Raw genomic sequence first — 20195 nt, 5'->3', positions numbered from 1 at the left:
CTCCGGCCAGCAAGAGCAACTAAACTGACCAGGAAATCTCCAGCGCTCGTTGGGTTTTGCATTATGTCTAAACCAGGATTTCTGGCTTGTTGCTGTCCTAAGAAGCCCAAATCTGAAGCCAGGGTTGGTTCCTGGCTTCGGATTTCTGGCTTGTTTGGGAGCGACAAGCCAGAAATCCCGATTCAGATGTAACACTAAATAAACCAGAAATCAGCTCCGGAGATTTCCCTGTTTGTTAATCATTTCCACTTGTGGAAGGAGCCAAATGGGAGCGACACGATCAAACAGATTACACAAGCTTGTTACCAATAAAGCAGAATTCACAGCAACTTTTTGCTTCTTGTTTATTCCTGAATTGAGCCAAAGACTTTGTGCAAGGAAATCTCACCGTCCATAACATTTGCTTAAATTGTTTTGGTGGGATCCCCCAAACAAAAGGCAATTGATTCAACACACTCTACAGAAAATGCATTCTCAAACTTTACAAATACACAGTAACTGTAATACATCAAAGCAGGAAAAACAAGAGTTCTGTGTCGCCTTAAAAGGCAGCCAAATTTATTGTGCAACATCTGATGGAAGAGGCCCACAGAAGCTCACCCCACAATAAATTTGCTACTTGCTAAGGCACTATTTATTTATTATTGCATTTATATCCCGCCTTTTTTCCTCCAAGGAGCCCAAGGCAGCGTACATAATCCTCCTCCTCTCCGTTTTATCCTCACAACAACCCTGTGAGGTAGGTTGGGCTGAGAGTCTGTGACTGGCCCAAAGTCACCCAGTGGGTTTCCATGGCCGAGTGGGGACAAGAACCCGGATCTCCTGACTCCCAGTCCAATGCTCTAGCCACTATGCCACACTGGCTATAGGACTCTTAAACAACAAACATGGTTACTTTCCTGGAGTGTGTAACAAATTAGTAGATCTACCCTGGTGTGAACACTAGCGTGAGCAAGAGCAAACTTGGGCTGCTCTGACAGGAATTGATTTTGCGGGGAGTGGCTGAGCGGAGATGGCAGCAACAAACTGATTTGCGGAAATCATTGTATGGAGTTTTGCAACAGTGTCTTTAGAAGTGTTCTTTTCCGCTGTGAAAACTGGGATGAACAGAAAGATTGGAGAGTTGTGTTTTTATTAAACAGTGGGGGCGAGGGGGGGGTGACACAATGTACATTGGATATCCTTTGTGCCAAGGTAGAATTTATTTCCAGAGATGCTCAGAAAACGACCATTTTAGCCTCCGCTTTCCCTCTTCATTTTTTTTGGTACATTTTCCTTCCTCATCACCTTGAAGCATTCTGAGAAACTTGCATCAATAAGCTCAGCAGCGAAGCAAAACCAAAAAGCCTGAATTCAGCAGGGTGAAAAGAGAAAAACAGACTCGGTTTTGCCCCTTCCATCATGACCCCAATTATATTTCTCCCCCTAACTTGTTTCTCTGTTTCATATGCAAGGTGGGGGAACAGGGAAAGAAGATGAATGAAGAATGAAAAGCCCAGGAGATGGTTACGTGGAATCATTATTCATCTTTTCCTTCCTCCTTTGTCTTCTTCCTGTTTTCAGGACAAATACCGTTGTTCTCATTGATGCGGAAGGACGCGTCACTTTCACCGAGCGCACGATGCTGAACGCCGATGTCGACCAATGGAAAACAAGCACCTACCAGTTCAAACTGCAGATTTAATAGCTTTCCGTTTGAGTGGGTCACGAGAGAAAAGGGGAAAGGGGGGGAGGAGAAAGAGAAGCTATTGAACTCTAGGGATAGGAAGGCCTTGGCAACTCTCTTCAAAAAAGCTCAATGATGTTGCACAGCACACCCTAGCAACCAGCAAAACCTTTTTTTGCACAAAATCCGAAACAGAATAATTTGAACAAGGAACTTGGCTGTCCTTAAGAAACGAACCGTATTTTGCACAAGTGGTGCAACTGGCTTTTGAAAGGATTACGGAATTGCTCAGCACAAATATTTAACTTGCTATCAGTGAGGGATACCTAGTACCTTGGATAATCATGTGTCGCGTTTTCCAGTGCGTGTTTCCAAGGAAAACTGGAAACGCGAAATGTAAATTTGTAGTGTGGTGTGTGTGTGTGTTTTAAAAAGAAACTGATGTAATTCAACATTCATGATGCTTTGTCTTAATTCAGTGGCACTTTTTACTTGTGAAGAGCCACACAAGAGCAGGAGATCACCATTTGCTTTCGCAATAGGGAGAACTCTGTGCACTCATGCGCACTGGACATGCAGAGGTGTCCTTAACATCAAAGGGGATGCCTGTGCTCCCGTGGCGCTCTGCATATACATTCACACCCTAATGAAACTTTGTGCTGAGGGCGACTGTGTCTTAATCAACAGCTCCACCTGAGACTGCTAAAAAAATAATTGGCCTAGAAAGGATTTGAACAAATGATCACAATGCTTTGATCTTAACTCTCTTTTGTCAAATCTTTCTAAATGAAGAATTTCTTTAAAAGGCAATCTGTGTTCCTTCTGCTTTTTAAGGCAGGAAAAATGTTTTCCCATCATGATCATTGAATATATCACTTTGCAGCTTTTGTTCTGTGAATATATGTAACTTTCAGTGTTGCAATATGTATAATTATAGGCAGAATGGCAGCTACTCTTCAAATCTTATGCCCTCCAGTAGAGTGATGTTCAAACTGGTTTCTTTTTAATATTAAGTCTTGCTTGTAGCTAACACTTGAGTGACATCATGCAGAAATCCTATATCCACTAACCTGCAGAAAAGCCCCCATTGACTTACTCCTGAGTAGACATATTTACAATTGTGCTGCTCAAAACTGTTTAACCCTAAAAGGAAATGACTCTTATCAACATAAGGCAGAACAAATAACTCAAGTGCCATTAATTCTACTTGTTTTACATTGCAATCCTATGCACGTCTATTTAGAAGTAAGTCCTGCTTGAATTCCATGGCACTTACTCCCAGGTAAATGTGTATAGGATTGCAGCCTTAAACTGAAATCCGAAAGCACACTTTTTAGGAAGTGAGGCCCATTGAGTTCAGTGGGGCTTACATCTGAGTAGACATGCTTAGAATCACACTGTTAGCTTTCTTTAACATGTGTATGGCTTTAGTTCTCTGTTCAGTATGAATGTATGTAAAAAGCTGGCAGGTCTTGGAGCAAACGAAAACAACTGTGTTATGCAGCAACCCAGCAGTTTTCAGTTGGAAACTTGGAAAATAGTGGTCGTTGTATGTTCCTTGTAGCCATGAAAAGCTTAAGTTAATTCCTTAAATGCTAGTTTGCTTTTCAATTATTAGATGGTGCCAGGAGCTTGGGGGAATCGCTCAAGCCAAGAAATCTTTAAATCCAAGGTAATTTTTCTCTCTCCAGTAGGTGAGGTAGAATACTTAAGAAAGGATTGTCAGGGCTGTTTTCCCCCCCTCCCTTTTCTCCTCTCTCTGGAGCAATATGGTCTTTCTAAGCGAGTATTCCGCAAGTCGCAGAAATGACTGCCATTTTAGCTTTTCTTATATTTCCTATAGATTTAATCAATTACTTAGCCTCTTTATCCAGAGCATTGATTGCAATTTCAGGGGGTGAGGCATCCTATTGTAGGGCCTTTATACTCTGGTGGGAAATGTTTGATTAGGGTTATGATAGGATGGTAAAACAACATCTCCCCACCCACCCCTGCCACAAGTGGGGATGAAGCAGGTTGTAATATTAAGTGGCTGCATCTTGAAGTATGTGCCAGAATGGACTGCATCCCAGTTTTAGGCCAGGACCACATGTAGGGATTGCCATGGGAAATGCTGATGCTGCACCAGTGTTTCCCACCATCCATGATGTAGGAACATTGCACAGAGTGTGCACGTCCATACGCACCCCTGAACATGCATCTTCAAACATCAGTCTACTTCCACCTGGGATGCATGCATAGTGAACCGCCCAGAGAGCTCCGGCTATTGGGCGGTATAGAAATGTAATAAATAAATAAATAAATAGTGTCCGACTCTGCCCCATCACTAACACTAATGACATTACTCTAGCGTAAACTGATGGTCGCGCAATGTCAGTCTCGCTTGCTAGGGCAATGGAGAGCTTTGGACTTCCCGTGGGCCCTCACTTACAGGCAAGCGCTGTGGATTGGAGTTCGTAGCCCTGTTGAGTTGTCTTTGCGTGCGTTTGGGGTGGCATTGCCATCTTTGGGGTATTGGCACCTGCAGGGCTAGGCAGAGGGGGGGGACAGTTGGTATAGGCCTACGATTTTGAGGGGGGCTACTCCGAGTCCCCCTGGTAGAGGCAAAGATGTCTTATATACATCTTGAATAAAAGTGCTTGCCATTACCTTTTTTTAAATCGTTCCCAGAGTGCAGGACACGGAATAACAGGCTGAAGTTACAGGAAGCCAGATTCCCGCTGGACATCAGGAAAAACTTCCTGGCTGTTAGAGCAGTACGACAATGGAACCAATGAACTAGGGAGGTGGTGGGCTCTCCCACACTAGAGGTATTCAAGAGGCAGCTGGACAACCATCTGTCAGGGATGCTTTAAGGTGGATTCCTGCATTGAGCAGGGGGTTGGACTCGATGGCCTTGTAGGCCCCTTCCAACTCTGCTATTCTATGATTCTATGACTCTATATGTATTTAGAACTGATTAAAAAATACTTAATGAGCAGTTTGAAATGGGGCCTACATTTCCCATCTGGCCCGGGCCTATTACCAGCTTTGCCCAGCCCTGGGCACCTGCGGAGCAAACTAAAACAACAACACCTTCAAGATGGACATGCCTAAGCACCTGGGAACACACGAAAGGTGAGGGTGAGCATTTGGGGATGTCTGTAGTAGACTCACAGGTGTACTAGACTTGCTTGTTTGCTCCCCCACAGACCTGAGGTGTAGGTAATCCTGAATCATACAGTTTGCATTTTCCAGCCCCTAGCGCCATTGATTCTGGATGAACGATCGGGGAATAAACGTTACTCTCTCCAGTTTCATTCTTACGCCTGTTAGAGATGGGACTTGAATAGTTTGGCTACTCTGATCTTCAGGATGCATTCCACATGATCAAGGGTAGGGAACATCTGCCCATGGATCTGCATCAAAATGAAACAGTTCTGAAGTGATGGCAAAACCGTGGGTTTTTTCCCTACACAGAGATCATCTCCATGGTGTATTTTTTGTGTGTGTGTTTTTAAAGGGAAGAAAGACCATGCATGAAGCACATGCGGCCTTTCTGAATGTTCTCACATCTTTTTCACACAGTGTGCACCTGACATTGCGTGGGAATTGGTCCTTCTTAACTGTGGTGTCATTTCCAGTTTAGTGCCGTCCATATTTTGCTGAGCCTTAAACGTCAGCCTGTGTGTTGGTGTAACTTGAACTTGACATTTTTTAATCTTTCGCTTGTTGTTGTTCTTAAAAAGCATCAATAGGAGTTCTATTGATAAACACAAAATACTGGCTAGAATGTGACCTACTTTTTAAACTATTAAAGCATAGAACCTTGAACACATTCAAGAGGAGCACGGGAATGACCTTCAAACGACCACAGGTTTAGCTGAAGAAAGGCTGAATGATTGGAGGGTTTCTAGTTTAGGAGTGGGGGACATGATGGAGGTATATAAGAATATGCACAATGTGGAGCAGCCTTCCAGAGGTGTTGGACTACAACCTCCATCATCCCTAGCTGGCATGGCCCTTGGCCATACTGGCTAGGGTTAGTGGAGCTGTAGTTCCAATACATTTGCAAGACACAAGGTTGGGGGAAACTGGCATAGAGAGCGTGGCTAGTCTCTCTCTCTCTCCACCCCCTTTCTCTTTTTTCATAAATACGAGAACTTGTGGTCACCTGGTAGGCAGTAGATTCAGGGCCAATAAAAGGAACTACTCCTTCACCTAAACAATAATTCCACATACGGAACTCCCTGCCACAAGGTATGTTGCGGGCCACTGGCTTCAAAGGCTTTGAGAGGGAATGAGACAAATGAACATGAGCACAGCCCTGCTAGATCAGATCAAAGGCTTCCAGCCATCCTGTTTGCTGCAGTGGCGATCAGGTGCCCCTGGGAAGCCCACATGCAGGACATGAGGGTTGTAGTTCCCCAGTATTTAGTGTTCAGTGGCATGATGCCACTAATCCTGGAGGTAGCATATAGCCATCATGACTAGGAGTTATTGAGATCCTCCATTCTCCATCCATGTGTCTAATCCCCTTTTAAATTCCTAAGAGGAGGATTGTATCAATTAGCCATGATGGCTAAAAGAAACCTTCCTGCCTTGGGATGGTATACCATTTGCTGAAGGACATCCATAATAGAGGGCTATTGCCCTTATGCCATGTTGTTTTAAGGCTTCCTAGAAATATCTGCTAGGATATTAGACTAGATCATGGGTGGGAAAGCTCTTTCAGCCCAGTGGACAAATTCAATTCCAGAGAAGCTCTCAGGTACCATTCCAGTGGTGGGTGGGGGGCCAAAGGGAAAAGGTCTGGGTCCCAAAATACAAAAAAAACCCTACCAGCATATTGTAGCTTAAAGCTCTTACTGCCACTAACTAAGCCTTAGGAGAAGCCTTACAACCATTTAGAATGGGGTGATGGCAAAGCCAGGAAACCACCAAACAATTGTGCGTGGGGGAAAGTGGGTGTGGCCAGGGAAGGGGGTGGGGCCATCTGGAGAATCCCAGGAATTTATTTATTTATTTATTACATTTCTATACCGCCCAATAGCCAGAGCTCTCTGGGCGGTTCACAAAACCGCCCAGAAGGCCAAATTTGGGGGCGCAGCCTGAGATTTCGCACCCCTGGACTAGATGGTCTGATCCATTAGGATTCTTAGGTGTGTGTTGTTGTTTTAAATCTCTTTGGCCAAAAGCTAGTTTAGAGATTAAATTCCTAGGCTCTTTGATTTGTTTATATCAAATATGGACATTTCAACTATGGTTTTAACTAGTCACACTTCTGTTTTAAAACTACCTCTCATTTCTGAGAACGTGAAATCACAAAGGTAGGAATGGATTGTTTGGTGAATTTTGCAAAAAAATAAAAATGCATATAACTGTGTTCCCAACCCAGCAGCGGTCATAGGAACTTGCAAATGGATGGTGAGGTTGTTTTTGACCTCACATTTTGATTCCAAACATGTGTATAAGGAAGAGGGTAAGAAATGGAACACAGGCATACCTTGCCTAGAGACGGACAAGTCTGTCAGTTTATCTCCACTTCTCATTTTTCCAACCTTAAATTCAGTTCATTGCAAAATTCGGGATAATATATTGTTTGCCTGAAAATTTATATGCATTTTTCTATGCAATTTTGTCTAACATACAAAAAAAAAATTGCAAGCAGTTTTCCTAACGTCACGTCTTTTGAATGTTATTTTCATGAATATACACCGTTTTGCGCTCTTGTTTTGGTTGGAAAATCCCACTCCAAAATCTGAAACGTGCAAATTTCAAAGGATACCCGAGTCTTAGTTCGTGTGGTGGTAAAGTGCGGAATTATGTAAGTTTGCAGTAAAAAGTGAACCAAATTGATTTTTCCTTCATCCTTCGTGCAAGTTATTGTATTTGTGAACAGCAGTGAAGGCCCTTGTAGCTTGACAAGACAAGCATCTGATGGATGCTTAATGATGGGCTGTTTCTTAACGATGTTCATCTTTTGACAGTTGCTGACCACTTCCCATACGTGCGTTCAAAAATCAAGTACAGAAATCTGTTATCTAAAACAGCATTAAAAGAAAGTGGAAAGCTTTATTTTGGATTCACCACTAAGGCGTGAAAGACGCCATCAGACCTCTCAGGATATATCAGTCACTAGACTGTGCTGCTTCAAAATGCAAAGGTGTAAGTGAAAGTTTAAATGCTACCTCGCCAGGGTTAGCTCAAGATACTTCGCTGCTTGAGGTGGAGGACAAGATGGCTTCCCTCTCCAGAAGGTGCAGTGGAGGATGGTGACTGTGTATCCATTCTGGGTTCCAGTCAAAACTCTAAATGGAGCTATCCAAGGTGCTGAAGCCTATCCTCAAACTAGCTTAAGCACCTTAGATAGCTCCTATGGAGTGCTGACTGAAACTCAGAATGGATTCATAAGCCTACCAAAATTGGCTCAGTTGGCGTATACAAGCCGATTAGAGCAGCAGTTACCGTATTTCTTCGATTCTAAGACGTACTTCCCCCCCCATATAAACATCTCTAAAAACGGGGTGCGTCTTAGAATCGTGAGTGCGTTTATTATTTCTTAGAATCCAAGCTTTTTTTTCTGTTGGTGGTACTGAAATTAGTGCGCGTCTTACAATCGATGGCGTCTTACAATCGAAGAAATACGGTAAATCTACTTTGAGACTGCATTTGAGGTAGCCAGCTAGTTTAGGCGGCCCAGGACAGGTTGTGTGGCATATCCACCTTCATCCTTCAACAAAGGGGAACTGCCGGAGAGTTCATGAGGGACAGCTGAGAGATTGGCACAGCTGACCCCCAGCAACTGCCACCTGAGGTAGTTGTCTCACGCTGCCTAATGGTAAGGCCGGCCCTGTACCTCACACTTAAAAAAACAAAACTCCCTGCATGTATAAAGCTAGCATTTCAATGAGAAGATCCTAAGCTACCCCTCTCCCTGACATGCCGGCTTTTGAAGAGAGTTTTTTTACATAAAGGAGAATTAAACCTTTCAAAACCACCACCTGCAGCTTGACGTAGTTTGGTCAGAACCCACATAGGTCTCACAGGTGATGTAAGGTGATATGTGTTCAATGCAAATTTTAATTTCTTTTGGTGCACTGAAAATGCAAACAATAAACACAGCACAAGGCAAAATTTGCAGGAAAAATATTTTTTATTTTTGTAATGTATTTAAAAATAGAGGCCAACTCTATAAAGTTGGCTATAAAGCATACTGCTAGTTTGGTGTGGCTTTTAATGATTTTGCTAAAGTAAAAGTCATACCCTTTGTGCATTGAAGTGAGAGTTGTTTGATCCACTGAAATAGTTTTATATATCATTTCCATTTTCTTTTTAAAATTATTTTATATTTTGTCACTTGTACCTGTATACAAATGCAGTCAATAAATGGTTTGACCAGAATTTCGCTGTGCTGTTTGTGTATGCGCCTGACATTGGGTGAATGGGATTCAGTGACAGGTGGGAAAGGCCAAATTCCATGAAGCCCTGGGGCTGATTTAGCAGCTGACAAAATGGTGCTGCAACGTGTCAGAGGTCAGTCATTTTGAAGGTGTGGGGGGGAGCCCATAGCTCAGGGATGGGCAATGTGTGCTCTCCAGGTGATTTGGCCTTCAACTCCCACAAGCCCTAGCCAGCATAACCAATGGAGAGGGATTGTGGGAGTTGTAGATCAAAACATCTGAAGGGCCATGGCCCAACCAGATCATAACGGCCCCAGGGTGGGCTATGGATCTGCCTGGGTGTCACTAAAACATGGGGAAGGAGGTGGCACAAAGAACTATGAATCCTCCCCATATAGAGTTCATTTTGGCCTCCCATCAGCTGTCCCCAACATAGTGCCCTCCAGAGGTGTTGGATTCCAAATCCCATCATCTGGAGGGCACCAGATTGGGAAAGGCTGGTTTACACAACTGACATGTTCTCTTTACTGACAAGAGAGAAGAATAGAACATAAGAAGAACCATGCTGGGTCAGACTGAGGACCCATCTAGTCCAGCACTCTGTTCACACAGTGACTAACCAGCTGTCGACCAGGGACCAACAAGCAGGACACAGCACAACAGCACCCTCCCACCCATGTTCCCCAGCAACTGGTGTACCCAGGCTTACTGCCTCGGATGCTGGAGGTAACACACAACTATCAGAGGTAGTAGCCATTGATAGCCTTCTTCTCCAGGCATTTATCTAACCCCCCCTTTGGAAACATTCCAAATTGGTGGCCATAACCACCTCTTGTGGTAAGATGGTTTCCATAGCTACCATTTCCAGTATTTTATATGTCTTGGACTTCAACTCCCAGAAGCCCCTGCCACCATGGCCAATGGTCAGGAATACTGGGTTGGAGTCCAAAACATCTGTGGGTCTACTTTCTGCCCACCCCTGCTCTAAAGAAATAAATATGGATACCCTCTCTTCCCCTGCTCTGATCCTGAGGAAAATCCTTTCTGTAAAGCTAGTATTTGTTTTGGGGGGCAAAAGGGAAGTCCGTCCCCCACAAAGCTGAATACCAGCTTCAAAGGGTAAGAGATTTTCAGAGGGTAAGAGGAGGCAAAAGTGGTTAAATCCCCACTCCACACCCACTGCAATCCTGATAATTACCAGTTCCCCATCCCCTGGTAATTCTATTTGCATTTTTCAAAATCTGCATGCTAAATTCGAAGATGCATTTGGTATCATGCATAGCTTGGCCCTAAGTGACTGGAACACACAAAAAAAGGGAAGTGCATTCTCTCCCTGTTGCTTTCTTGATTTTTCAGCAGAATAGTGTGCAAAGAATTAATATCGAGACAATCTTGAATAACCAGTTTTAATTTATTTTGGTAGTGCTAAATCAAACTTAAATATCCATAGATAGCTGGGAAGCAGCAGCATGGAGATCAAAAATGGCGAAGCCTATTCAGTTTTTCCAAAGGACTGAAATGGTTACTACCACCTTGCCTTTAATAAATGTCCTTAAGTTTATTCAAAAATGCCATATCTCCCTAATTAGCTCTCCATACATCAGTGTCTGCTAATAAGGCACAAGGTAATAATTCATCTGAATCCATTTCCCATAGAGGTGTCTTGTGACTTGAAGAGATGGAGGTCCTTGACTTGGTGGAAATGGAATAATCAGGATTGCAATCAACTGAAGAGGGAAGCTGCAGTAACAAATTATGAGGATTACGTGGCCCATCTTGTGCGGATCACGCTGTGACATTTTAAGCCTGACGAGAGCAAGGAGGGAGTTGGAGAACAGAGGAATGATGACTTCTAAAGAATTGGAGGTGGAACTCTAGGTGACTTTGCACAACTTAAACCAGGGGTGGGCAACCTGTGGCCCCCAGATGTTTTGGCCAACAACTGCCATCAGCCCTAGACAGGATCTAGGATCATGGGAGCTGTAGGCCAAAGCACCTGGAGGGCAAGAAGTTGCCTACCCTGGACTTAAATGTTCCAACAGACTACTGCTATATTACTCCCACATTAGAATTCTGGGAGGTGGCCCAGCTGAGAGTCAGTGGCTAACCTGCCGTGATTCCTGGCCCCCTTAGGCCCCCTCACCACATAGTTTCTGGCTATGGACTTGGATATAATTATTTTGGCCCTCTGGGTGCTTCCACACTAGGCATTTACTGCAGAACGACCATGTCTCGTTCACTCACTTTTTACGGGGAATCCATACGGTGCTGCAATCCAATCATGATCATTCTGTATTTCTCAGACCACAAACTGGAGTCCACGAAAGCTTATGCCATCCTAAATTTGATAGCCTTTGAAGTGCCACGAGACTCTTGGTTGTTTTTAGCGCAACAGACTAACACAGACGCTGCTCTGGAAGATGTCACAAACTTCGTGTTGATTTCTCTTTCTCTCTCTCAGCTCTGCTTGGCTCATGACAGTTGCAGAGATAAGGCAGAGACGGATGCGGTTCATTCCTCCTTTGTAATGCATAGCTTGAGAGCTGGCATATGAATAAAATATTTCGGCATGAAGTGGCCTCTATCTCCTGCAATAATTTAGAGAATCTCATCCAATAAAGCGCAGAAAGTCAGGAGAGTCTGCAGCTGGATTCCATTAAGCAAGGTTGGTTATTGGATCCTATGTAAAATATTGTGGTCTATAAGGGAGGGTGGGAAATATCCATTTTTAGTGAAAGCAGCATGCCAGAGGAGGTGCGTGGGTGCTTCTATGATGATGATGATGATGAATTTATTATTATTCACTACTTCCATTTTATCAAAATCAGGCTTCTGCTTCCAGACTCCAGGATCAATGATAGCATCTTATCTACAAGGCAAAAGTTCCTATAACGCTAGTTCACTTCACACCATGTGCGCTGAATGCATTTAATAATTGATTTTTGGCTTTCATTAGCTTGAAAAGAAGTGTGGTGCACAATGGGAGGGCAGCAAAATTATTTTAAAAATGCAAAAATCATCATCTGAGCAGCTTTTTTGAGGGAAGGAGGATGACCACTGTTCACTGTACGGAGAGGGTGGCTTCTGTTGCGCTGCAAAACAGGTTTAAATTAATAGTAGTGGAAGGCTATATAAATGGGTGGGTATTTTGTGACCACCCATGCCCACCTTGGCCGCCATTTTGTGAAAAGGCAAGAACTTTCACCTCATGGCAGCCATTTTTCTGAGAGTGCCCACAACACACTCAAAATTCCAAATGTGCTCGCTGACCCAAAAAGATCAGGGTCCCCTGATTTAGAATGTTTATATGTTGCTTTTCAACCAGACAGCCAATGTGGTGTAGTGGTTACAGTCTTGGGCTAGGATTGGGGAGGTCCGGGTTCAAGTCCCCACTCGTCCATGGGTAACAGCCATGAGGAATGGCTGTTGAAGGATCACAGTTGAGGGAGAAGAGCAGCCCAAAGTCCAGTCTGCAAGAGTTAGAGTGCCGAATTGGGCCTCAACCAAATCACTCAATCACTCTCTAGAAAAATGTGGTGAAGATTGTGGGGATTTTGACATCTGGATGTATTATCTACAACAAAAGGTTGAGCTATTTATTATCTTATTTCTAGTATTAATGGTGGTTTACCTCTGCATCCCCAATAAACATGGTTTTATATAGCCATCTATATTTCATAAGAGAAGGTGCTGGATTTCCCACCCACCCACCCCTCCTTGGGACCCTGAAATTGAAATATATTTTACAGTAAAGCAGCTAACAGCGAGGACGACCTGATTTCAAGCTTTATGCAACAGCACCACCATCCGTTCATCTCTGGTCAGAAAAGACCACTTTTGTGAGTTACATTTCTTCGTCTGGTGTCAAATGAAGTTTGGGCTGGTCATTAACAGCTGTTGTTTTTTTTATCTGTTTGCAATGCTCTCTAAAATTATAATCATGGGGATGATCACTGTTGTGGAATGACTCCCAGGGGGGAGTTATATAGAAGGCAGATCTACTCTAGAATGGCAAAATTAAGGTGGAATTGCTGTCATCTTCCCAGATGAGCCTTAAAGCAAAATTAAAACCGCTTGCAAGTCTTGTTTTATTCTGGATGACGGGGTTGCACAATTAGCGAGCATGGGACTAGAGCGCTACAAAAGAGGTAGAATCTACAACAATTTCATTAGCAATTTTAGGGAACAATCTTATGACTTCTGGAGGGACATCAGATATTTCAGATTCCGGGATCTCAGGTCAGAAACAGCGCTCTGACCCAGGAATCCAAGTCCCCCTCCCCTTCCCCCTCATAGTCGGCACAGAGAGAACTGCACTGGCTGCCTCTCCGAGCTAGAAACAGCGATCTCAGAGAGGAGGGAAAGGGGGTGTGGCCTGAAAGCAGCCTGACAAACTGCCAATGGAAGTTGATTCCAGAGCTGTGGGGCCACCACTGAGAAGACCCACTGCCTCTTACTCACCAGATTAAAAACCTTTGATGAGAGGCAAGTGAGACGGGCTTCAGTTGACGATCTCAGAGTCGACCAGGCAGGTACAGGAGAAAGCGGTCCTTCAAGTAGCTTGAGAGCCATTTTGGAATAAGGGCATGTCACTACGTAAGGAAGGAGGGACCCACTACTTTGAGAATATACACTGGGCACTGTGTGAACAGAATGCTGGACTAGATGGACCCTTGGTCTGATCCAGCATGGCTGCTTTTTTGTTTTTATGTTCTCAAAAGCACTGCCCTGTCTAAGCGCCAAGATAAATTGTCCCAAAGGATGGGCCACAGAGACAGGCACTAAGTATTTTGCTAACTGAGGTGGAGGAACAAATCCCGTTCCAACACACACTATACTACACCACTCACAGTGCATCTGCCTGGGTCTGCTCAAGTGATTTTGGCACCTGAGACAGAAAATTCCACAAGCACCTCTCCTCTCCCTTGCCAGTAAAAATGAAATAATAATGAAGTAAATCATGAAGCCTGAGGCTACCTTACAGGGTTGTTGTGAGGATAAATAAGGGGCAGGACTGAGCTCCTTAAAAGAAGAACCAGATAAAAATGCAATAAATAAATTAAAAAACACACATTTTATCCTTACTACCCTCCCTGGGAGTTAAGATCTGTTTCAGAGGGCTTGTTTGTAGTCCTGCCAGTGAGACAGATTTGATTGCTGGATACAAGAGACCTTTTTTGTGGTGGCCCCTGAAATATGAAAACCCCTCCCTACCAAGCTGCATATTTATTTTGGAGTGCCGAGGGCTTTCCTTGAGGTTTTAGTGAGGCTGGGTTTAAGTACTGGGGACTTTAAAATGATGTTAGTGCTACATTTTATTTATTGGGGTTTAGCCTGCAGTCATATTAGTGTTGTATATAAATTATAGGTCATCTGTAAAGCTGCCATCATATAATTGTTTTGATTTTTTCCATGTATTTTTATATATTATTTTAATGTAAGCCAGCTTGTATGAGCTCATGGCCAAAAGACGGCATGTGAATACCATTATAAATATTTTTTTTTAAAAAAAAATATTCTGTCTAAATGGCTGTTAAACAGGCCATTGTAGAAAGACATTTTATGTTGCCTTCCAGTGTCAAAGCCATTTTTAATACGCCAAAATAAATAATCTTTCCCTTGGCCTTGTAATATAGTTAAGAAGCTTGATCACTCTTGTAAACATAGCTGCTATTGAGTGTTTGTGTACTGCGTTCAACGTACAGCTGGCGTATAGGACATGATGAATGTTGCGTCCTTTGTATCCAGTTCAGGAGATTATTAGACTGTCATTAATCTATTGTGGTGCAGACTTTGAGAGTAAGGAGGTAAAACAGCCTGTAGTGGAAAGGGACTAGTTTTCAAAATCAGATTGATTAGGTGTTCTAAGTTCTTGTCTCTTACTTGCTGCTTTTATAATAGAAAAATTCTCCATCTGGACCTCTTCGACATGTCTTCTTTTTTGGACATTTATTTTCTATATTGGACTCCTCTCTCTCTCTTTCTCCCTCCCCCCACCCCCGTCCTGCAACAGCCTCCAAGCAGTGGCTATTCTAATAGTCTCCTAGTACCAGGCTCCTTCATTTGCTTCGCTGAAAGGCTAGCTCCATTTGGCTTCTCCTTTCCCTGAACAGTTTCCACTCACGCTGGTCATTAGAAGTAGGGCTGTGCACTGCCTCGGATCCGAACCTCGAATCCGAAGCGGATCGGGGTGATTCAGACCTCCAAATCACTGATCCGAGGCATTTCAGGCGAAGGCCGAGGTGGCCCGAAGCTGAAGCCAATCGGTTCCGAAGTTTCAGGCCACCTCAGCGCTTCGGAGCAGCCGCCCCCTTACCTGCTGCCTCCGTCGTTGTCGCCGCTGCCATCTTTGTTCTGGCGGCTTCTGATGTCACCGCCGGAAATGAAAGGGAGTAGGCCACTCGGTTTTAAGATATCACACAGCCTCTGCTGTGATTAGTACCTGTATGGCCACCATAGTTTAGTACCTCTATGGTCACAAACTACGGTGCCCGTAGAAGTACTAATTACAGAGGCTGCGTGTTATCTTAAAATTGCACAGGTTACTTCCAGTCATTTCTGCCACGGGATCCCTTCTCATCTGCTAGGGCAGCAGTATGGAGATACGAGTCTCCATTTCTAACGTGGCTCCTGAGATCCTATTCTCCCCCGCCTCCCAATCAGTCACCAAAAATGCTGGGTGGCCATTTTAATTTCCCATAATGCCCGCAAGTTAGCATTGCTCTGAGCCACGATGGGAAATTAACCTGGAGGTTAGGACCCACCAGATATAGGAGAGGTGGCCACCGAAGTCCACTTTGCCAAGTACCCCCTTAAACCTGGAGTTAAACTTGTAATTACATTCATATAGGAGCAACTGTGGTGGCAGCAGTAACCACACCTGTCCAGGTAAGTGTAAAGCGTGTCTAAGAACCTGGAAATACTCTTGTATTCTAACATCGGGCTGGCATTATTTATTAATTTGTTTTAATTGTTACATTTATATCTTACCTATTCCTCCAAGGAACTTAATGATCCCCCGTTCTGTTTTATCCATGCAACAACCCTGTGAGATAGGTTAGGCTGAGAGAGAGTTATTAGCCCAAAGTCACCCAATGAGCTTCATGGCCAAGTGGGGACTTGAACCTGGATCTCCCCAATCCCAGTCCTACACTCTAACCACTACACCGCATAGGTTCTTACCTGGCCACGCCCCACATTCCTAAAAGGGGCCCAATGCCGACCTCCAGAGCTCCCCCCGCCCCCGGGTCCTACACCCATTCTTTCTCCTTGCCTGTTCACCTGTGCTCTCCAAATAGCCAAGCAGTGCAATGACCTTCACCTGCCTTTAAGGCAAGGATTGGGTCCAGAGGGAGAAGGCTACAGTGAGAGTCGTGAGCTGAGTGGGAGATCAAAGCCCCCGCCCCTGGATAACCTAGAGTTGGCGCTGTGTGGTGCCATCCTTTTATCTTTTTTTTTGAGGCACCCAGAGGTGCCTTTTCTGCTCCAGCAAGGGGGCGGGGGGGGGGATTACAGGAATCCTGCTCTCTTGGAAAAGACTGAAGGACAGCTAACAGGGTGTCACTTTAAGGCTTAGGACTAGCAGGGGGAAACTACATGGATGTTGGCAATGGGCAATGGCTTGGTGCAAATAAAATTTGGTTTGATTTGATGTTGGCATGTAATTTAGTCCACTGACAGGTTATTGATTCTATCTCCCTAGAAGACAAATACGAGGTTGGCGGCCCTTGGATCGTTTAGGATGTGTGGATTTACTTCCATTTCCTCTGCTCTGGAACTTAACCATGTTTACTCTCAAGTAGGCCCCACTCAGATCAATGGGGCTTTCTCCTGAGTAAGGGTGCTTATTTATTTATTTATTTGTGACATTTTAAATCCAACTGTTGTCCCTTAACCAGGGATTTAAAGGCCCGCTTCCCCGGAGCGTTAATAGCAAATCAAACACACAAGGCTGGAGAATACACTTAATCCATTTACTTCCGATACTGCAGTATGGGGGTGCTATCCGGTTCCACAAGAGGGAGGCACCCAGAACAAACTAATCTCACAGTACATATAGGCTCTGACTACAAGAGGGTGTTAGTCTCTTTCTAACCCTTCTATTGGTCAGTTCTGGATTAGCAAGTTAAATTACATTCAATTTTCAAGTTAAGGTGCACAATCTCAATGAGTCATTGGTTACATTCAATGCTCTATTGGTTGGAAGTTTTTCCCTTTGTCTGATGTCCGCCATTAAGGAATGCAAATCTGGCATATAGCCACATGTGGCCACCCTTTGGCAGAGAAGCCATCTTTAATGCTTGGCACATTGCATTCATCAGAGAGATGAAACCTCTCCCTGGGGCTATCACCACCTTTCATGCAAAGAGCTCAGGTCGGTATAAATGGAGAGAGAGAGAGAGAGAGAGAGAGAGGCTGGCCCAAGATCACCTAATGAACTTCATGGCTGAATGAGGATTTGAACGTGGGTCACCCCAATCCTAGTCCAAACACTGCTAAATCACATTGGCTTTCTAGGGTTAATTGATTTAATTATATTTATGAACTGTTTATATTAAAGAAATTTCTAAGTGTTGTACAAAGGACAAAGATATGTTTCAAACAGGTGCCGAAAAGCCAGTAGGGGTGGCACAGGACAGGGTCTTTTTGGTGACAGCACCTGGATTGTGGAATTCTCTCCCAAAGAAGGTAAGACCAGCCCCTTCTCTGATGTCCTTTATAGAATATTCCTTCTCTGTCTATGGGTCGTTGAGTACTTTCTGTCCCACCTAGTTTGTGTTTAGCACTACTGGAATGTGACCCTCGCTTACCTTTCCCACCCTGTTGCTCTGGACTTGTTTTGATTTTATTCTGGCTTTTCAATAGGCATGTGCTCCACTCCGATTAGAACTGGAGAATCAGAAGCAAATTGGCCTGCTCCACCTTGCCCAGAGGCGGAATAGAAGCAGACCGCGGACCCCTAGAAGCAAGGCGAAGAGAAGCACCCATTTTCGGAGTGATCCTCTTTCCGCGGACCGATCCGATCGCCATTTTGACTCAGGGGAGAAGTCCTTCCTGTGCTCAATTAGACTTTTGGAAGTTCCAAATCCATTTTTCAAGTGTGGAAGAAGATTCATATTTAGGTTGATCTCTACTCCCCAATTCATGGTATCTTGGGATTTCCTTTGAAATGGCCCCATTGAGCTGTCTGCAGGTTTAAGCTCCGCCAAAAATCAGGGGATGATGGGATTGCCTTGAATCTTGGTGTGCACGTGTATCCCTGGATAAGCTATCATGGTGCCAAGTTTGAGGTTTCTAACATGCAAATTGACGGAGCTATCGAAAGGGGTGTGAATGGGGTGCCCGATTTTCAAAAATTCCCCCCAAATCCGGGGATGATGGGATTGGCTTGAAACTTGGCATCCATGTGGACACATGGGTAAGCTGTCATGGGACCAAAGGTGAGGTTTCTGACATGCAAATTGACGTAGTTGTAAAATGGGACTTGATTTGGGGTGAGTTAAAAGGTTAGAGCCCTGCCAAAAATCAGGGGATGATGGGATTACCTTGAGTCTTGGCATGCATGTGTATCCCTGGATAAGCTATCATGGTGGCGAGTTTGAGGTTTCTAACGTGCAAATTGACGGAGCTATGGAAAGGGGTGTGAATGGGGTGCCCGATTTTCATAAATTCCCCAAAAATCAGGGGATGATGGGACTGCCTTGAGTCTTGGTGTGCATGTGTATCCCTGGATAAGCTATCATGGTGGCGAGTTTGAGGATTCTAACATGCAAATTGACGGAGCTATCGAAAGGGGTATGAATGGGGTGCCCGATTTTCATAAATTCCCCAAAAATCAGGTGATAATGGGATTGCCTTGAGTTGTGGCGTGCGTATGTATACATCCATGAGGTGTCATGGTGCCAAACTTGAGGTTTCTAACTTTAACAGGAAAAAAAAGTTGTATACTTTTTTAGCTTAATGCAAGCCTATGGGGGGGAGGGGAAACGGAGCTCCGATCCGGATCTGGAGCTCCGCAGCGGAACAGAGCGGACATAGGCGGAGCGGGGGCAGAGCGAAGCGGCCCGATCCGCAAATCGCGGATCTGGAAGAGAAGCGGAGCGGGGGGTCCGTGCACACCCCTACTTTTCAATGCTCTCCAGATTTAATTGTATCCAGACTTAATTACTGTAAACTGCCTTGGGGGGCCAGTTCTGGGCTCCACAATTCAAGAAGGACACAGACAAGCTGGAGCGTGTTCAGAGGAGGGCAACCAGGATGATCAGCGGTCTGGAAACAAAGCCCTATGAGGAGAGGCTGAAACAACTGGGCATGTTTAGCCTGGAGAAGAGAAGATTGAAGGGAGACATGATAGCACTCTTCAAATACTTGAAAGGTTGTCACACAGAGGAGGGCCAGGATCTCTTCTTGACCCTCCCAGAGTGCAGGACATGGAATAATGGGCTGAAGTTACAGGAAGCCAGATTCCGGCTGGACATCAGGAAAAACTTCCTGACTGTTAGAGCAGTACGACAATGGAACCAGTTACCTAGGGAGGTTGTGGGCTCTCCCACACTAGAGGCCTTCAAGAGGCAGCTGGACAACCATCTCTCAGGGATGCTTTAGGGTGGATTCCTGCATTGAGCAGGGGGTTGGACCCAATGGCCTTTTAGGCCCCTTCCAACTCTGCTGTTCTATGATTCTATGTACGCACTTTTTTTGTATTTTGTGTGTGTTGTGTATATTTTGTGCATGTGTATTTTACATGTGTTTTTTGTAATTTGTGTTCTTTTTTATTTCTATTTGGATGTGTGTGTTCGTTTTATATTCTGTTGATGAAAAGCCATTGGGGGGCACTAACTGGCAGAAAAGCCGTACACAAGTAATTATTATTAACAGATAATAATAATGATGATGACGTAAAGCCAGCAAACACCTGGCCAAACAGACGCTCAACCCATCTCCCTTTTATCCCGCCTTCTTTTTCCTAACCGCCTTTTACCCCACCCCTCCCTTCCTATTGGTTACTTCCCGCAACCCAGCTTCTTCTTCTATTGGCGGCCGCGCGCAGAAGCGGCTGCCGATCCGGCCTCCAGCCAATGGGGAAAAAAAGCGGGAGCCAGAACGCGGCCGGTCCTCGACGGCGATTGGCTGGGAGAAGTCCCAGC

The 20195-nt window shown here is 44.5% G+C and overlaps 1 protein-coding gene across 4 annotated transcripts in view; it reads left to right on the top strand.

Annotated features, from left to right (window-relative positions):
* TANGO2 (transport and golgi organization 2 homolog) overlaps positions 1 to 2476 on the top strand; it is an 80703-nt gene extending 78227 nt beyond the window's left edge. For all 4 annotated transcript variants that reach the window (XM_063144168.1, XM_063144166.1, XM_063144165.1 and 1 more), the window contains exon 9: positions 1564 to 2476. In XM_063144168.1, coding sequence (XP_063000238.1) covers positions 1564 to 1684 — 121 coding nt within the window. In that variant the 3' untranslated portion in view covers positions 1685 to 2476. The remainder of the gene's footprint in view (positions 1 to 1563) is intronic.
* Positions 2477 to 20195: the final 17719 nt, after the last annotated feature.

This window comes from Elgaria multicarinata, chromosome 18 (genome assembly GCF_023053635.1).
Source record: "Elgaria multicarinata webbii isolate HBS135686 ecotype San Diego chromosome 18, rElgMul1.1.pri, whole genome shotgun sequence".
Taxonomy (NCBI): Eukaryota; Metazoa; Chordata; class Lepidosauria; order Squamata; family Anguidae; genus Elgaria; species Elgaria multicarinata.
The sequence above is the reverse complement of the archived record's forward strand: the minus strand, read 5'-3'. Positions and strand labels throughout refer to the sequence as shown.